Source organism: Chamaea fasciata, unplaced genomic scaffold (assembly GCF_029207755.1).
Source record: "Chamaea fasciata isolate MVZ Bird 193981 ecotype frontalis unplaced genomic scaffold, bChaFas1.0.hap1 SCAF_3, whole genome shotgun sequence".
Classification (NCBI taxonomy): Eukaryota; Metazoa; Chordata; class Aves; order Passeriformes; family Sylviidae; genus Chamaea; species Chamaea fasciata.
In genome coordinates this window covers 163933-183176 of record NW_027094088.1, presented here as the reverse complement: position 1 = coordinate 183176, position 19244 = coordinate 163933, and the positions used below count along the sequence as shown (strand labels likewise).

Sequence of the window (19244 nt, the reverse complement as noted above, 5' to 3'; positions counted from 1 at the left end):
AATAGTAGAGGGGTTTTTTTGTATGTTTACTGGATGTTGTTTTGACCAAACAGACAGTTTAAGCAAATAGCAGAGTCTTTTTTATATGTTTATTGGATGTTATTTTGGCTAAATAGACAGTTTAAGCATACTATATTAGCGAATATTACTATGCTTAGTTTTCTTTACTAATAGAAGAAATAAAAGAAAAACTTATATTTTTACTACAACATTATTACTTATATAACATACATTTTGCGGAAAGCCAACCCTATAATATAGATTTCTAACAGGACCAAACTAATTGTGTTAAAACTATTCCTCTCCTCCTGTTCCAACTGAAGTTGGAATGCATCCAGATTTGAATTTCCAAAGTCTGGCCCCTCTTTTCAGAGGTTACACTGAACTTTGACCAACTTGGTCTTCGTGTTTGAATCTGAATCCACTTTTATTCCTCACCTTGTCCCTTTTAACACCCAGAAAAACAACGGGGTATCACATATATCAGACTATGCCTCCGTAGTCTTGGGCAGCTGGTTTGATAACCAGGATGCCATGGCAGGGACAAACAGAATTTTGAGATTATGAGAAGATGGGATTAAACCTGTTTAGGGGAAGAGGACGTGCTGTGTCACATCTCAGCATCCCACATGACAACACAAAGTGACTCTGCAAGGCAAAGACTTAATTTTAACAGGTCTCATTGATACTAGGCAAGCCTGATTGTTATCTCAAAAAGCCATTGCCTAATGATTGGCCGTTAATGCCCGTCTCCCAGGCTCTTTCAGGGGTGGGTGGAAATAGTCAAAGCCTGCAAAGGACACTTAATGCAAATTGCTGCAGTCAAACCTTTTCTACTGTCTGTCCCCCGGTTTTGTGGGGGAAGATTCTCTTAACACAGCGGGGTTTTAAAATTCAAACAAATTTTGTGGGGGGTCATTGAAGCGCAATCAATGCAGAAGAATATAGACAGCATCCAAAATCACTGGGAAGTATCCCATTCTTGTGCTTGAAAGGCTTTGAATCAGAAGGTCTGCCAGGGCTGTTGCCTGATGAGTATTTGTGAATCTTCCCAGTGAGATAACGTAACTTTTTCTAGCCTGGTGATGCTGTAAGCAAAAGACCATCCCAAAGCGCAGGAATGAGCCTGGCATTCTTTTGGCAGTGTGCAAGTATAACCCGAAGGCAAAGGCAGTTTCCAAGTGGAATGACTGAACTGGGAGAGGTTTGAAATGCAGGTAACCTCCAGGGAGGTGAAGCGGGGAGGGCTGAAAGACAGCACAGCGCAAGAGGCAGCTGGGTGCTCCGGCTTGTACACATCTTCCAGGGAAGCCTTCCTGTGGAGAAGGAAAACTCACGGACACTGTGGCTGACAGGAACTGAAGACATGCTTTCAGTAGAATGGCACTGAGATATATGTATACACTTTCTTTTTCTTTTCCCGCTGAATGGGGGCTACTTTGCTATTCAACATTAACCTAAAAACCAAGTACCCTAAAATATAAAAAGTATTTTTGCGAATCTCTGCTATCCCCCGTGATGGGTAGTGTGTGAATAGAAAACTTGGAGACAGTAGCATAAAACACAAAGGCAGGAAGGGAGCAAGTGTTTATCACGATGTGCAGAATGCACCTCTCTGCTACAGCCTTGAAAGCTGCTTCTACAAGCTGGCAATATTCAGTTGCTGGAAGACAATATAACTAATCCAGACATGTTCAGCATGTAGAATTCCAGAATCTCAGCCTTGTCCTTCCCTCACGAGCAACAGGAATTGGATTAATTTTTTCCCCAAAGAAAAAAATCACTTGAAAGTCTAGAAGTTAGAATCCAAGAAAGATATCACATCTGCTTCAGTGAGTTTCTCTCTTTTGAACTTGGGGAGGAATTATTTTACTGTGCCAGAAATGCAGGAATTGTGTTGTTCCATGGAAGCTTTAAAAAAGCAAAGCCAAAATTTGAGCACTTCACTTCTTTTTCTCCTTGATATTCATTTTCCCTTGAACTTCAGCCAAACTGCCAATTCAAAACTCATATCATTGCTTAGTGTATGGAAATTCCGATAAAATTAGTGTGTCAGTTAAGAAGAAAACAATGTGAAATAAAGAAAGTGAATGTGAAAATAGTAATTTGAAATAAAATAGTTCAGTTAGATGGTCTAAAATCTTCTATTAGTGAAAAAAAATCACTAGATCTAATGTAGAATAACAAGAGTTGTCAGAAAAATATCTCAGAAATACTTTTACACACACACACACACACACATTCCTCTGTGTGTGTGTGTACACTTCTCCCCATCCTACTGCTTTTTCTTCCTGCTTTCTCCCCTGTAATTTTTTAAGAGCTGGTATTTGTCATTTTCATTCTATTCGCCCAGAATAAAATTTCCAAGAAGTTCCCTAATGTTCTTTTTGGCTTTTGAGAATTAAAACAAAGAAAAAAAAAAACAAAAAAAAAAAACAACCAAAAAACCCCCCATAATTAAGAACAAAACCCCAGGCCTTTCCCACATTTTTAAAAGCTTTATATTCCTGCATTCTGACACAGACAGAATCCACAGGACAGTTCAAACAAGTGGGCTGTTATCCTCTCTCTGTTTCTATGGAAATGAGTGTCAGACCACTTAAAACAAAGCACATACCTTACAGTAATCACTACATTTTGATTATTTAAAATAACAGAGCGCAGTTTTCCCAATCCAACCTCTATTTCTATGGATACAAGCTGAAAATCGTTGTAGAGAAGCCTGTTCCATAGTTTTTTCCAATTCTGAATTTGTTTTGGATGCTGTAAGTTCTCACAAGGCGCTATGGATGATACGATCTAACAAGAGCTTCAAGTGTGCTGTAATTTGAACTGGAGAGGACCAATTCTGTGAGCCAGAGTTAGGAAACATTCTTGTGTGTGTAAATAGAAATTGGAATGAATACTGAGTGAAGTACTCCACCCAGCAGGTTTAGAAGGAGGGGAATGATTTGCTGTTTTCTGCTATTTTTTGACTTGCTTCAGAGAGAGTGAGCTGAGCTAAGCAAGTTCTGAGTTTGGTGATCATGAGCTGCTCCTTGGCCAAACTAGTCAAAACACCATAGAGACCCCCACCACTTCACGAGACAGAAGATGTGACCCATGAAGTTTGCAAAGCCAGTCTCCTCACGTTTCATTTGGAATGAAACCTCACTCCGTTTCCTCAGGAGAGGCAGCAGAAGGTCCCCGCTCCCCACCCCCCTGAATGCTGCCAGTCTTGCTGGCACTTCTCCTGTACGCAGATTGTTTTTTCTAGCAGTGCACCTGGCACTTGTATAGACATGAAGTGAGAGGCATGGCCCATCTCAGAGAGCTTACTGCTGCAAACAAGAGAATGTCCCTGGTCACTTCCCGACATGATGTTTCAAAGACACAGTGGGAAAGACTGTGTGTCCTGCCCCTCAGTTAGGAAGGACATTAGGCCACAGTTACTGGGTGGAGCACGGTCAGGGAAATCACCCTCTTTGTCAAAGTGCTTTACTACGGTTTTATGAGCCTGCCTCTGATGGGTCGTTATCATGACACTGTTCCCCTTCCGTAAGTATTTAAGACAAGATTTTCCAAAATGACCAATGACTACGTACTTGAAATTCAAGACAGAAGCTTTTCAAAGCCACAGAATCAATGTCAAAACACTGAAAAAACTGTGGCTTTTCCAAGAGCCTTGAAAAACTCGGGCTTCCAGATGTCTCAAGTTAGGTATGCAAAGGCATGCAAAACTGATGGTGTTTCAGAAAAGAATAGCCCGTATCAATATCTAATCAGTGAGAGTTAATAGTTTTGAGATCCAGACCTCAGGCTAATTCGACCTGAGCACAGTGAAATTAGAAGCATATAACAAAAATTTAAAATGATATTGCAGTGCTTATAAGTGCCTGCTTTTCCCATCAAGACTGTAAGGGCTCCCTGGTAAATTCTGTGACTCAGTGACTTTGTCAAACTCAGACTGGATGATGCTTGAAGATTATTCCATGTGTATAAGGTGGGAAGGATTTCAGTACACAGAAATACCCGAGAATCGCAGTAGATACTCAGAGGTGCTCTCAGCAAATGCCTCCTCTGGCTATGCACAGCCTGCTCATTGACACTTTTCTGTCCTCTTCCCTCTTTTTCTGATCTTTCCACCCATCTTCAGCACCTGGGCATGCGGCCCAGTTCCAGAGTCTCCCCATGCTCTGACTCAAACCCCTGATGCTCATAATGCCTGGTCGGCAGATCCTCCCATATCGACAGGCTCTAATATTCCTCGTGGGAGGAAGATAAATTGCCATTAGTCAGGCTTAAAATGCACTCCTTGCACTCCAGCTGAAATAACTACGGGATTGGAGGAGGAGGAAGAAGAGGAGGAGAGATGATTTTGTTTTACAGCATCTAGAGTAAAAAAAGTTGTGGTTTTACCTCAGCCTTGCCAGCCCACTCGTCTCCTGGGTCCATACACGGACCTTGCACATACCCTGGACTCCTCGATGCCGAACTCCTGGAATTCAAGCTCTGCAATGACTGTGTCCAAGTGTGTGAGCTGGCACTGGGCTGATCCCAGCAAGGATCATGGAGGTGCAGGGCACAGGGCATTTGGACATGTGATGACAAAGAAGAGATAGTGTTGGGAGCATTCCCTTCTTGGGAGGCCGTGCCGAGGAGGTGGTCCTGTCAGCCCATCCCTGGGCAGCGTCACCCTCTCTCCTTCTGTCATCCCATGCCTCAGGGTGCCAAAGGCTGGAAAGCAGGAAGATTTGACAAAGAGCTCTATATCACACTTGAAATTTGGGGAAAAACTGAAGGAAACTTTTCTGTGTAATAGTTGTGTAAACTGAGAGCGAACACTGAGAGCTACAGTTTTAAGGTGCGATTTTGGATTAAATGTATTCCCTCTGAATGCTTTCTATACTTAATTTATACATAAAAAGAAACATTTATTTTAAGACACTAATGCGTTTCTTACCAAAGGAGTGAAGGGTGGGAGATTGCAACTCACAGATGAAGTGAAGTGAAACCACCACAGGGGTTACTGTAACTGTAAGTGGGGTATCCCAACAGCAGGACAGGTTTGGGCTGGGATTAGCATGGGCTGTATAGCTGGGGTCATGCAAAGGTCTGTCTGCAGCCCTTCTCATAGTCCCTCATCTGCAGGGAGAGGCTGTAGGCCTGGAGATCAGGCTGAGTTTGGGAAGGGTCAGGAGGACGCCGTTACGGAGTGATGTAAATGCGTATCAAGAGACTTGAGGGGTGGCAATGTCAGCTATAGAACAGCAAGGATCCATGGCTAACGGCTGGAGATAGGGGCTGCCTGAGAAGGACGGGAGTGCTTAAGGCTGAAATCAGAAGAGAAACCTCGGTGAAGATTTTGTGTTAGAAATGGTCTCATCTGCCAAATCAGATATTTGTCTTCAGGATTGCACGAGTAAGGAATCCCACAGCAAAGAAAAAGGTTCAGGTTTGGGAGCAAAGGCAAGTTGGGCAGGACTGCGGGGCTGGGGCTTGGCTGTTTACCTTCTGTTCAGGACAGTAAAGGCCTCAGAGGACGTAACTGAGGCAGGAAAGGGTCGCTTGGCTCAGTTAGTCTTGTATCTAGAATTGTTCCTTGAACAAGGGGGGGAGCTGAGGTTCATGCAAGGGACCAGGAATTGCTTTTTAGCCTTGAAAATGCCAGAGGGGTGTGTGTAACTTGGATATGATGATAAGTTCATCTGGCAAGAATCACAGAATATTTTGATTTACTGAAAAACCGGGCAGCTCAGAAGTTACTACTCGACTCATTGCTGCTCCCATCTGTTGCACACGTAAGCACAGCAGAACATATGATTTTTTTCTGAGCCTGAGGTCTTCGACTGACCCTCCGTAAATGCGTCTTGCCAAAAAGCAGACTCGGGGGAGGAAAGTTGTCAGATATAATAGAGAAAGAAAAGGACACAGGCTTCAAAGTCCACTCCAGCAGAACATGGAAGTGACCTGGCTGGAAATGAAACCCGTAGTCTGCTTCCCCAGCCTCCTGGAAGCCTCTAACAGCTCCACAGGCAGTGAGGGGAGAGAATAATTTCACTTCAAGTTGAAATAAAAATAATTTTCAGTAGCATTCTGCAGTACTTTTAAAATACTAGAACCGTGAAATATGGTGTGATGATAACTATCAGGCTTGTAAGCCTGGTAACTAGGACTTTTACCTTGAAGATCTCAGTATGGGTACTTTAAGCCTTTTAAAACAGAGTTAAATCAATTTTTTTTTCCCTAGTTCTGCTAGCACTAGCCTTTCTTTTCGCCCCCTCAAAAACAGAGCAACTCCCTCTTGAGAATGTTATTTACTTTCCATATTATGTGCTTACCGATTTCTGGAATTGCCAATGTATTTGGATACCTGCATAAATTTAAGTTTCAAGAAAACTGTAAGGCTGAAACAAAAGAGAGAGACTGCTGCAGATGGGATACTGGGAAGGAATTCTCGTCTGTGAGGGTGCCGAGGCCCTGGCACAGGGCCCAGAGAAGCTGTGGCTGCCCCGGATCCCTGTGGCCTGACTGAACTAGAGGTAAAGCCGCCTGGGTGTCCTGCCCACGGCAGGGGGTGGGAAGGGATGGTGGAACGAGATTGAGGTGAATGTTTTGAGATTAATTCGTGGGTTTTTTAATAATATACTTTATAAGCCTGTGTAGTAGATATTTTAGAGTTAGTTTGTGTTTTACTGGATAACATCACTTTCTTAAGCGTAAAGGAATGCGGGGTTCCTGGAAGACATTCCTCTGCCGAGAGGGACGATAATCACCCATCGCGGAGAGAAAGGAGGGTGTGACCCCTGGCTGATGGAGCTGAGCACCGCCATCAGCCACCGTCAGCCGAGTGCTCAGCGCCCCACAGCCATCATCCCGACTGTCGTCAAGGACATACATCTCAATACCCGGTTCCAGCAAACCCGGACAAAAGCTTCTGTCTCCCCGGAAAAAACTATTCACCTGACTTGCAACCGTAAAAGACCCTAGATGAATATGAATCAAGAATCATACACACAAAGAACCCATGACGTAATCGGTTGCCCAAGCCCAAAAACTGTATAAAAACGGGCTCTGCACACTCTGAATTTGTGAACCGGAGGGGGACTCTGTGCCGTTCCATGGTAACTATTTTTAACTCTTTTTGCTCACCTGAGCACCGGTCGCTGGGCAGGCCCGACAACTCGGCCGGGGCGGGACCGCGGGAGCACCACCCTGCCCGGGCCGCGATATCTCCGGGCCGCTGCCGCTCCCGCTCCGCCCGCCCCTGCCTGCGGGAGCAGCGGCGATTCCGGGGTGCCGCCGTGCCGGCTCCGAACCGGGCATGGCCGGGAAGCGGAGCGGGGCGCCTGCGGCCCGCGGGACGAGGAGTTCGATGGCGCCCGCCTCACGGCGCTGCTGCGGAACCCCGCGGCCGCCGCCAAAGGTGAGGGGCTCTGCGTGGCGGGAAAGGCGCGCCCTGAGGCGGCCGCGCTGGACAAAGGCGGCCGCGCCGTCCCGGGGCTGAGGCGGCCGCGCCGTCCCGGGCTGAGGCGGCTGCGCTGGACAAAGGCGGCCGCGCCGTCCCGGGCTGCGGGGGCCGCGCCGTCCCGGGCTGCGGGGGCCGCGCCGTCCCGGGCGGAGGCGGCCGCGCCGTCCCGGGCTGCGGGGGCCGCGCCGTCCCGGGCGGAGGCGGCCGCGCCGCGCCGCGCCGTCCCGGGCGGAGGCGGCCGCGCCGCGCCGCGCCGTCCCGGGCGGAGGCGGCCGCGCCGCGCCGCGCCGTCCCGGGCGGAGGCGGCCGCGCCGCGCCGCGCCGTCCCGGGCGGAGGCGGCCGCGCCGCGCCGCGCCGTCCCGGGCGGAGGCGGCCGCGCCGCGCCGCGCCGTCCCGGGCGGAGGCGGCCGCGCCGCGCCGCGCCGTCCCGGGCGGAGGCGGCCGCGCCGCGCCGCGCCGTCCCGGGCGCCGGCGGCTGCGCTGGGCAGAGGCGGCCGCGCCGCGCCGTCCCGGGCAGAGGCGGCCGCGCCGCGCCGTCCCGGGCTGAGGCGGCCGCGCCGCGCCGCGCCGTCCCGGGCGGAGGCGGCCGCGCCGCGCCGCGCCGTCCCGGGCGGAGGCGGCCGCGCCGCGCCGTCCCGGGCAGAGGGGGCCGCGCTGGACAAAGGCGGCCGCGCCGTCCCGGGCTGAGGCGGCTGCGCTGGACAAAGGCGGCCGCGCCGTCCCGGGCGGAGGCGGCCGCGCCGCGCCGCGCCGTCCCGGGCAGAGGCGGCCGCGCCGCGCCGTCCCGGGCAGAGGCGGCCGCGCCGCGCCGTCCCGGGCTGAGGCGGCCGCGCCGCGCCGTCCCGGGCTGAGGCGGCCGCGCCGCGCCGTCCCGGGCTGAGGCGGCCGCGCCGCGCCGTCCCGGGCGGAGGCGGCTGCGCTGGGCAGAGGCGGCCGCGCCGCGCCGTCCCGGGCGGAGGCGGCCGCGCCGCGCCGCGCCGTCCCGGGCGGAGGCGGCCGCGCCGCGCCGCGCCGTCCCGGGCGGAGGCGGCCGCGCCGCGCCGCGCCGTCCCGGGCGCCGGCGGCTGCGCTGGGCAGAGGCGGCCGCGCCGCGCCGTCCCGGGCAGAGGCGGCCGCGCCGCGCCGTCCCGGGCTGAGGCGGCCGCGCCGCGCCGCGCCGTCCCGGGCGGAGGCGGCCGCGCCGCGCCGCGCCGTCCCGGGCGGAGGCGGCCGCGCCGCGCCGCGCCGTCCCGGGCGGAGGCGGCCGCGCCGCGCCGCGCCGTCCCGGGCGGAGGCGGCCGCGCCGCGCCGCGCCGTCCCGGGCGGAGGCGGCCGCGCCGCGCCGTCCCGGGCAGAGGGGGCCGCGCTGGACAAAGGCGGCCGCGCCGTCCCGGGCTGAGGCGGCTGCGCTGGACAAAGGCGGCCGCGCCGTCCCGGGCGGAGGCGGCCGCGCCGCGCCGCGCCGTCCCGGGCGGAGGCGGCTGCGCTGGGCAGAGGCGGCCGCGCCGTCCCGGGCAGAGGCGGCCGCGCCGCGCCGTCCCGGGCTGAGGCGGCCGCGCCGCGCCGTCCCGGGCTGAGGCGGCCGCGCCGCGCCGTCCCGGGCTGAGGCGGCCGCGCCGCGCCGTCCCGGGCGGAGGCGGCTGCGCTGGGCAGAGGCGGCCGCGCCGCGCCGTCCCGGGCGGAGGCGGCCGCGCCGCGCCGTCCCGGGCTGAGGCGGCTGCGCTGGACAAAGGCGGCCGCGCCGTCCCGGGCGGAGGCGGCTGCGCTGGGCAGAGGCGGCCGCGCCGCGCCGTCCCGGGCGGAGGCGGCCGCGCCGCGCCGCGCCGTCCCGGGCGGAGGCGGCCGCGCCGCGCCGCGCCGTCCCGGGCGGAGGCGGCCGCGCCGCGCCGCGCCGTCCCGGGCGGAGGCGGCCGCGCCGCGCCGCGCCGTCCCGGGCGGAGGCGGCCGCGCCGCGCCGTCCCGGGCAGAGGGGGCCGCGCTGGACAAAGGCGGCCGCGCCGTCCCGGGCTGAGGCGGCTGCGCTGGACAAAGGCGGCCGCGCCGTCCCGGGCGGAGGCGGCCGCGCCGCGCCGCGCCGTCCCGGGCGGAGGCGGCTGCGCTGGGCAGAGGCGGCCGCGCCGCGCCGTCCCGGGCGGAGGCGGCCGCGCCGCGCCGTCCCGGGCGGAGGCGGCCGCGCCGCGCCGTCCCGGGCGGAGGCGGCCGCGCCGCGCCGTCCCGGGCGGAGGCGGCCGCGCCGCGCCGTCCCGGGCGGAGGCGGCCGCGCCGCGCCGCGCCGTCCCGGGCGGAGGCGGCCGCGCCGCGCCGCGCCGTCCCGGGCGGAGGCGGCCGCGCCGCGCCGTCCCGGGCAGAGGGGGCCGCGCTGGACAAAGGCGGCCGCGCCGTCCCGGGCTGAGGCGGCCGCGCCGTCCCGGGCTGAGGCGGCCGCGCCGTCCCGGGCTGAGGCGGCTGCGCTGGATAAAGGCGGCCGCGCCGTCCCAGGGGGAGGCGGCCGCGCCGCGCCGCGCCGTCCCGGGCGGAGGCGGCCGCGCCGCGCCGCGCCGTCCCGGGCGGAGGCGGCCGCGCCGCGCCGCGCCGTCCCGGGCGGAGGCGGCTGCGCTGGGCAGGGGCGGCCGCGCCGCGCCGTCCCGGGCAGAGGCGGCCGCGCCGCGCCGTCCCGGGCTGAGGCGGCCGCGCCGCGCCGCCCCGGGCTGAGGCGGCTGCGCTGGGCAGAGGCGGCCGCGCCGTCCCGGGCGGAGGCGGCTGTCCCGGGGCACGTCGCAGGGGGTGGGTGGCACCGGTGCTGCTGCTGGCGGGGCTGGCGCACATGGCACTGCTCGGCCCCTCAGGGTCGCGGCCGGGCCGGAGCGGGCCCTGCACGGGGCGCCGGTGCCCCGGGTTGACGCTGCGCCTTTGCAGGGCTGGAGACGTTCGTGTCCGTCGCCAGGACGCTGCCATCGGCCCAAGTGTACGATGTCGTGGAGGGATACGTGAAAATTTCCATGGAGTGTGCTGAGATATTCAAGCTTCTCGATGGAGAAAGGAAGCCTGAAAGTGAAGTAAGTTGGACAGGGGGCTTGTAATTCAGGGACTGGCGGCTGCAGTCCCAACAATCCCACCCTGGAGAAGAAGCGACAAAAGGTTGCCAGAAAATGGTCACAGTGGCCAAGGCTGCCAGAGCTCCAGGAAGGTTTGGGCAGCGCTGTCAGGCGTGGGACTGTTGGGGTGGCTGTGCAGGACCAGGAGTTGGACTGGATGATCCTTGTGGGTCCAGCTCAAGATACTCTGTGGTTCTGTGAATAAATGCTTTGTGGTGTAGATAACTCTGATAATTGATTATGGCTTTGGTTTGGTTTTTTTCTTTTTTTTCTGGAAGTAGCAGTGGCAGAAGCACCTACCGAGTGGGAGATGCTCTTTTCAGTTCATAGATGTTCCTGGATTTAATGACACACACAGCCAATCGTCCCGTCCAAATCAAGCTGTTAAGGTTCTTTAAATGTTATCAAAAGATCTTTTAGGAAATAAGGGGATCAATAAAAGCAGTTAAGTAAGCAAAACAATAGTCTGGTGAAAGTAAATGTTCTTAGGTATCTCCCTGATATATCAGTATTTCTAGGAAGCTGCTGGTAAAGTTGACCTCATTTTTCTTATTTTAGCTGGACACAATTTATCCTCATCAGAATATGACGAATGAACAAAGAGTTCAATAATTTTTCACTCTGAATGCTGGTGCAGCATTGCTGACTGCTTACAACATAGTACTGTATTGTGTGGCTTTTTAACCATCGCCTGCTATTCTTTGTCTTCCAGTATCATTTTTATCTGTGTCGTGTTCAGTGACAGCCTTCCCTCAATATCCCGTTGCTCACAGGGGCTGGTGTTTGTAATGGGCGCAGCCCAGTGCTGTGTGGTTTCTGGATTCCTCTGCAGGGAAATAATTGCAAGACCGGAACAGCCCCAGTGTTTTTCTCGGGGACATTTTGTTTTTCGTCGTCCACTTAGGAGCAGCCGTCTCTTAAAGCAATGATTCCTTGAAACTACATGCTCTCCAAAGTGATCTTTTCCGAGAGGAAGCGTTAATTTGGGAGAGAATCTAAAAGTTAATGTCACTTTCGTGTGTGGAAGCTTTCCTCTTGGGGTGGGGTTACCCTTTATCGATGGTGGTTATTACTATTTGCTCAGCTAATAATTCCAAGTCTTACCTGATATTGTCAGATGCTAACATACTTTTTTATCCGGCAGATGCTGTTAGTCTTTCAAGCCCTAGAAGCCATTTTACTGAGGACAGCCAGCGACCGCTCACATTTGTGGGAATGAACATCGTCAGAAAGTTGATTCATTCCTATATGAGACTGGTCTATGCTGCTTTGTATTCTGAAAATCACAAGTAAGTCTTCTTGGTGCTCTGCTGGAGAATCTCTGTCAGTTGATCTGGAGGGACTGTACGGGACGTTTCAAAATTCATCTTGAGTTATTGCTAATAATCCACCTTTATTTAATAATCCTTTTCCACTTGTCATAAAATAATTGCCTGTGGAAGTCTTTGCAAAGTGAAAGCTCTGATGCATCATACAATCCAGTGCTGTAGGATAATTTCCTGAAGGTGTAGTTTTCATCGGTTGGGCCTGCCCTGGTGAGAGCTAACACTGGTGGTACCTTGAGTCCTCTTACTTTATTGCTGCTTGATTTGTGGGGTGGAATGTACTGCGTGGAACAGGGCTGGGCAGTCTTCCTGTGACAGCAAAAAGAGCTGCTCTTGAGTTCTTTGTTTTCCTGTATTTTTTTTGGAGTCAGGTTGCCATGTTTATAATAGATTTTTCTCTTTCAGACTGGCTTTTTCTGTAATTTTTTCAGTCTCCTAAAACTGAGGTCATTTTAGGTTGCTCAATAACTGTTGTTATTTAGTCCAGACCAAACAATTTCTCATGCTCCTGTGGATGGGGAAAAAAGTTGCAAATGCCAGAGACATTTCAGTACAGACCTGGGAGGAAGAGGGAAGCAGAGAAAAAATCAGACTGAAATTGACTTGGCCGAGGCAAATGACTCATCTTTCAGTCTTTGAGCAGAACTGGAAAACCTTTTCTCTGCTTGCCTAGTTCATAGGCACAGCTGTGCTTCCTGAGCTGTGCAGTTGATCTTATTGCAGCAGGCTTTTTAACCTGACAAAGAATCTCAAATGTGTAAACTGGAAACAAATTTTGAGGCTGTGCAAGATGTGCACTTCTGATGAAATGTTTAAAGATTGCAGGTTCTGGAGGAATCCTTCTAGAACCTGCACAGAGGGGGCTGCAGATTTCTGGTGGGAGATGCTCTGCATTTTCTGTGCAACCTCTTTGCTGTGCAGAGGGATTTTCTTTATTGCATGTCTAGATGGGATCTCTGCTTGAACCACACGGCTTTTTACAGATTGTCCATGACAGATGCACGATGGACAAGTTACAAATCTGTTCATGGTAGTGGCTGTTCAGATGATGGAGGTCTGCTGTCCTCTTATGTATTCCTGTTGAAATAAATGGCAGACCTCTATGAATTTAGGAGTTCATAGAATCATAATTAAGGCTTGCGTAGTCCAGCCCCACTGCCATGAACAGGTCATCTTAGAGTTGTTCGTTTTGGCACTTTCACCCTTTTAAACTACTTGATAAAGGGAACATCCAGCCTCACCTTATGGCCTAATTTTGGGGAAGAATATGAAAAGGCATTTCCTTCTCCCTTCCTCCCTCACCCCTCTTTCCCAGCTGCTGTTATTACTACCTAAAATAATTGCTTTGATTATTTAACTTCCCTTCTATTTTCTCTTGAAGTTTTAATCTGTTGGTTTGGTGATTAGTATAACCATGATCCTGGAAATAACCTGCAGGTTTTCCCTCTGCTTTGTCTTTTTAGGATGAGCCAGGGGTGCCTTACACTGCTGTCAGCAATGGTGGCTCAGGGCCCGGGTTCAGCAAGGGATCTATATAGTCATTTCGATTTCAATGAAATACCTGCCTGGATTGTTGGAAAGAAGATGCAAGAAGGTAAATTAAGGTCCTGCATGCAATGAAATGCTATGCCATGGCTCCACCAGCTTTTTTAGCTAACTGTTGGGAACAAACTGTTGCCAATGTTTGTTGTATTTTCATCTGCAAGAGCTTAACTCTCCCTTCCTGTCCTGTGTCAGGCTGAAGTCCTTGACTGTGCCTAACTGGACACATGAAAATGCCTTACGTGTTGCCAACGAGCTGTGGAGAAACATAAATGTACAGTTTCTGTGAACTGTCCTTCTGGTGTCTAAAACAGAGTGAAAGCGATAGTACACTCCTGGAAACTAGTCAGTCATTTTGTGGTTTGGTCCCACTGAAATAAATGGAAGTTGGAGAGGGGATATTGCTCAGTACTAATACAGGGTAATTGTGTTTGAAAGCATAAACAGAATAATCCAAATTATCTCTAACTGGAAATCCTTAAGAGGAATATGTGAGTGAGGGGAAGAAGTCACTCCTCTTTTTCCTGAAGAAACTATCTCTTGTTTCCTCCCTGTTTGCTAAAAATAGTCAGGATTGACACAAACCAGAACAAGAATATCTAAGTGTCATTCCAAATGCAAGTATAAAATTAATCCAGTATTGTTTGCAATGTTGACATATTGTTTCTAGATTTTAAAGATTACTTGCAGAGTGAATGTGTAAGTTTGTGTTAGGTTTGTGCCATGTGAGGTGAAAATTCAGACGTTTTCTTTATTAAGCAGTCAAATGGAAGGCAAAAAACCAAACATCCCTTTTTCCCTGGAACCACCTTTTATAGTTCTGGAACTGTCAGATTCCTCGAGTTTTGACCTCACTGCAGGAGTTGTCTGCAGGAGTACCTCCACCCTTAATTTTGAGTGCTTGGGTGTAGTCTTTTGACCACAAGCTGCTCAAGTGCTCCAGTAAGGTACAAGGAAACAAGCATCCAAAAGGTCTTACTCTTGTACAGCTTTCCATGAAATTGTGTCACAGCTGGTTATCAGAGGTGAGTTTTTAACACAAAAATACCAGGCCCAAAGCTTCCAGCAAAATTTTGTTTGTTTCTATATTTCTTCTTTCAGCCTTTTCATGAGTCCCTGCTGCCTTATCTTTTGCATACACAGAATCATCTTTACATGCAGATTATTTTGCACAGCAGGTTTATAAAAAATTGTAAACCATGGGGGGACTCTGTCAAGGAGTGTAGTGATAGGATGAGGGATGAGGTTTTTTTTAAAAGAGGGTGTATTTACATAGGATATTGGGGGGAGATTCTTGGCCATGAGGGTGGTGAGACGCTGTCCAGCACAGGTTGCCCAGAGAAGCTGTCACTGCCCTGTCCCTGGAAGTGTCCAAGGTCAGGTTGGACAGGGCTTGGAGCACCCTGGGATAGTGGAAGCCATCTCTGCCCATGGCAGGAGGTGAATGAGGTGATCCTTAGGATCCTTTCCAACTCGAACCATTCTGTGATCCGTTGTTCATATCCTGTGGTGCTGTTACAGGTCAGGGTGTCGCTGCTTCCACTGTGCCTGAGTTGGTAGTTTTATACTTGCCCCTTTTAATGGGCATTTTTGTGACCTGACCAAGCAGGGCACAAGTGAGGAGGTTCAGTGACGCAGGGTTTGGCATGAAACTGCTGTTCATGTTTCCTTTTTCTTTAGATCTGTGGCCTGGTCTCATATCTCTGGAATTGAAGAGCACGTGAACTAGCACATTTTCCTTTTTAGGTAAAAGTGATCTGCTTCATGCCAGAAGCGTTTTAGCTGAATACACTGTGGATGTATTGCATGTAAATGTGGGTCTGTGGCTGCATGCAGCATGTTTACAGAAGTTGTTTCATTTACCCATTTGTGGCGCTGGTACAGGTAATCAGCAGTTGCAGTATTGATTCTGCAGTTGGGTACCGCCTGTGTGCTGACAGCTTTTTTTTTAATTTTATATTTACATTTTTATGTTTCCAGGGGAGAACAGATGCCCGCATGGCCTGTATTCAGTTTGCTCTCTCCTTTCTCATTGCTGGTGGCAATGCAGTCTTGGCACAGGTGCTGGAATTAAAAGGTACTTCATAATTGCATTTGGGTTTTTGTTTTCTAAGGCACGGTCATTTACATGACCTAATTAAAATGCAAACCAGGTAGAGAGCACTAATGGGGCAGCAAAATGTCAGCACTGACAGTCCAAGGCTTGGAAACCAGTGGGGCAGCTAGGTTCTGTAGGACTGCAGCTGTAGTTCCTCAGCATTCTGTGGTCATCATGCTGTCACTTACTCCCAGTTCACCTTTAACAGCTTTATTTGCATAGTGGCCTCTAGAGAATTCCTTTCTAATGGGAGCTGAGACTCAGGCAAACAAAGTTTATTTGTGGCTTTCATCCAGTTTTTTCTAGCTCCCTGAGGGAGATAAAGTTAACAGGGAAGAGTTAGGTGTTGATTGTTTTGGTTCATGTGCTTTGCTTGCTTTCATTAATGGCTGGATAACAAGTAGCTTTTATGCCTCCTCCTGTTACAACTGAAACCTGAGATGGCTTTTCCTAGGAAGTGAACAGTTGCATTAAGTGCTACTGCTGTTTCTCTCAGACAGGTATTTGTTGTCTGCCTCTTGCCAAAAGCTTACGCTCACAAGTCTTATTTTGAAAGGGGAAAGGGAAAGAGAGAAATTTTTAAGTGAAATAATAAATTTGCCACAAACTGTAGTGTACTGTCTCGTGCACTTCCCCAGCCAAACCTACCTGACATTAGCTAAAAGTAGCGCGCCCAGAAATCGGCAGCACGACCATATCCTTTCCTTCGCTTTTTCCTGTTGTTCAGCCCTGCACTGAACAGCAGTGGGACTGGTGGGGTTCTTACAGGGAGTATTCAGATGCTCAGGTTGTGCTTTATATGTGTGAGCACTTGTGAGTCAAATTAGAAACGGCAGCTCTCGATCTAAGCACCGAATAAGTGGATTTAGTTTTGAAAGTATTCATACAGGAAGGTGTGGGGAAGGAAACTGGGGATTCTGTGGGTGTTTTTCTCATTCCTGTTGGGAAGACGGCAGGTCATTTCCTAGGCAAGCGTGCTGGAAATAAAGTTGCTAATGCTTGTGCTGGGTAATGGAGGTGCGACACTCCACTCTTGCTGTGAAGGAAGGAGAAGCCAATTATGGAAATATTTTGTTTAGGTTCAGATGATGCTGAGATGCTGCTTCTGAAAGCTGCACTGCTTCAGGTCATGTCTTTATCAGAAGGTTGTGCCCCACTTGGTAGCACAAAGCAACTTTGATTTTAGCAAGCTGCTAAAAGGTATGTGATGGGGGTTTGTATTTCCTCCAGTGTTTTCTCTGGCTGTTTACAAAGTCCACAGCAGAAGGGAAGGTTTGCTTTTCTGTGGAGATAAAGGAACTGTTTTCTAAAAGTAGCCCATTTTAGTTTCTCTGTTCTGTTTTTATTATTTATTAAGTTTTTGTTGTTTGGTCTTACTGTTGGATTGCCTGGGTGGTGACTTTTTAAAATGTGTTGTTGTTTCTCTGATGAGGGCCACAAAGATCCTACCCAGGCTCCGAGAGGCTCAGACACCAGTGCTTTGTGCTGCTGATGTCAGGTCAGATGGGGGCAGCTCAGGTTCTGATTGCACTGCGAGAGCTCCCTGACCTGTCACAAGAATAAGTGAGGTTATTCATGAGCTGGTGATAGCAGGGATGCAGGGAGAGACATGAGTGTGAAGTTCCATTGTCTGGAGCAAGTATTGTCGTGGTATAAGCATTTGTTGAGTTAAATTCTGTATTTTGCTCTCCAGTTTGTCCTTTGTCCTGCCTGTAGGTCACAGCTTTTCAAGGTTGCTGAGACTGATAGAAGAGATTTTATATTTCCATGCACGACCAGTGCTTTGTGCTGGGGTTAGGTGATGAAATCTCCCTCTGAGGGCTGGATTCCCGCCTTGGGTTGGCCAGCCTTCGCTGCAGTGTGTCTGGGGATCCCATGACATGAAGATCTGTGAATTGCCAGCTTGTCTCACAGTTGTGTTCTAAACCCTAAAACAGGAATGTTCTGAAGTCTCAGGCAGATGGACCGAAGTGAAGTTTGTTTCTTGCGTTCGCACCTCAGGTATCGTCACTGGAAAGGGCCTGCGGGAGGAGGTCCCTCCTCTTCTGCAGCACCAGATCCTGAAAGTGGCTTTGGAACTTCCTGCCAACAAGTTTGCCTGGTTCAGAGTACAGGTAAGAGGCTGGTGCAAAGTTATGTTTGCTTGCTCTGTTGTCCTCAAATGTTTTCCTCTGGCATCGCCTTGTTTTAAATTAGTCCAGACATTTTAGGGGTGACCCTTTTGTAAAGCAGCAGGAATTACAGTCTTAGCAGTAGTGAAAACTCCCTTCTGAGCTGGAAGGTTTTTTACAGGGAAAACATTTTTTGCCTCCCTGATGAACGGAGGAGGATGTTGCTGTAGCTCTTTGTGTCTCTGGAGATGTTCCCTCACAAGAAAGAGTGTGCTGGATTCCACTTGTCTGGAAAGCCTGAGCTGCAGACCAGGGAAATGAGCTACTGATGGGAGCCGTCCCACCCCTTCCCAAGGAGGATTCCAACATTTTTTAATGCTCTCCATAATTGGTGGAAGCCATCAGGGCCCCAACTCTATTTTACTGCAGGCTTGTCAAATAAGAACTCTGTCAAGACTTGGCTTGTCATGTCAGGAGAAAAGAGTGGACCTGGCTTTGCGGAGGTAGCAGGGATAGACATGGAATGATTAGGGAATGAAATATGATTGATGAGGGAAGTTGCTTTGTCTCGGGCCCTTTCAATAGTTGGGGGTTTCTGTTACTACGGTCTTCTTCCGCTTTTCGGGCAAACATTTTGCAAATGAATGCAACGATGCTGGCTCATTGACTGCAAAGTAGTGTAAATGATCCCACTGGTTTCTGGCCTTGGGACTTTTGGGCAGGTCTATAAAGTAACACGCTTACCTTGCGTATCATTGTCAGTGCAACATAGTCCTATACAGTGTTGCTGTAGCAGAGGAATTCTAATACATTTTTCTTGTAGGACATCTCTGAAACAGAGAAGCTATCTGGTGAAAAATCAGTCTTCTATTTACTGATGAAAATGTTTGTTACAAGTACCCACTCTCATCTGAAAACTTCCAGCAAACAATTAATCTTCAGGGTACGTATTTGAATTGAAATATCGGGATATTCACTATATCCCACAGGTCTGAAATGCCAGGATGGTAAAATTTGTTCTTGAAGCAGCAGATACCTTTACTGCATGATTGTGTGGTCGACACCGGATTCAGGTTTAATTTAGCGATGATTTTCTTTGTTAGATCAGTAGTTTTCTAAACTGTCCTACAGGCTATTTGTAAGGCGCACTTTTTTTCTGCCTGTGATGACATGAAGATGTACAACCCTCTGAAAGCAGTATAACCTGCTTTCCAGAAATTATAGAGGTAAGGTTTTTATTGTCCACTATGCAGTTGACAAGTCCCACTAGTGAGTGGAAAGAAAAGGCCTCTTGAGTTGAGGGGGTGAGGAGAGTGGCAGGTACTTCTTTTCATCGACCTGCGCTTCCTCTTTCCTTTCCCAAAAGAAGGGATCATGAAGTTACTGTACAAAAAGATCTGCATCTCTTGGAGTTTTGTATTTGAGGTGTTTTGAGGTTTATTTACACACCTCCCCCTTTGTTTCCTGGACAGGTTTTACGTGACAGTGGCGTGTTTGAGTACACATGGAAGGGAACTTTCAGTTTGGCTGGAACATTTGGATAATGCAAAAGAAGACCAGAAGGAAGCAGTGATTCAGTTTTTGGAAAGGGTAACAGTGTTCAAATTAGCTGGATGAACAATGCAAAGAATAATGTTGGTGGGAACTAGAGATCTTGTTCTGTT

At 50.8% G+C, this 19244-nt stretch overlaps 1 protein-coding gene across 1 annotated transcript; it reads left to right on the top strand.

Moving 5' to 3' along the window:
- Window positions 1–6792: 6792 nt before the first annotated feature.
- Window positions 6793–13183, top strand: LOC136287918 (nucleolar pre-ribosomal-associated protein 1-like). The gene is made up of 4 exons (XM_066180605.1): window positions 6793–6955; window positions 7154–7405; window positions 10326–10465; window positions 11649–13183. Exons 1-4 carry the CDS (start codon window positions 6793–6795, stop codon window positions 11721–11723), a joined length of 630 nt encoding a protein of 209 aa, XP_066036702.1. The 3' UTR covers window positions 11724–13183.
- The last annotated feature ends 6061 nt before the right edge of the window (window positions 13184–19244 follow it).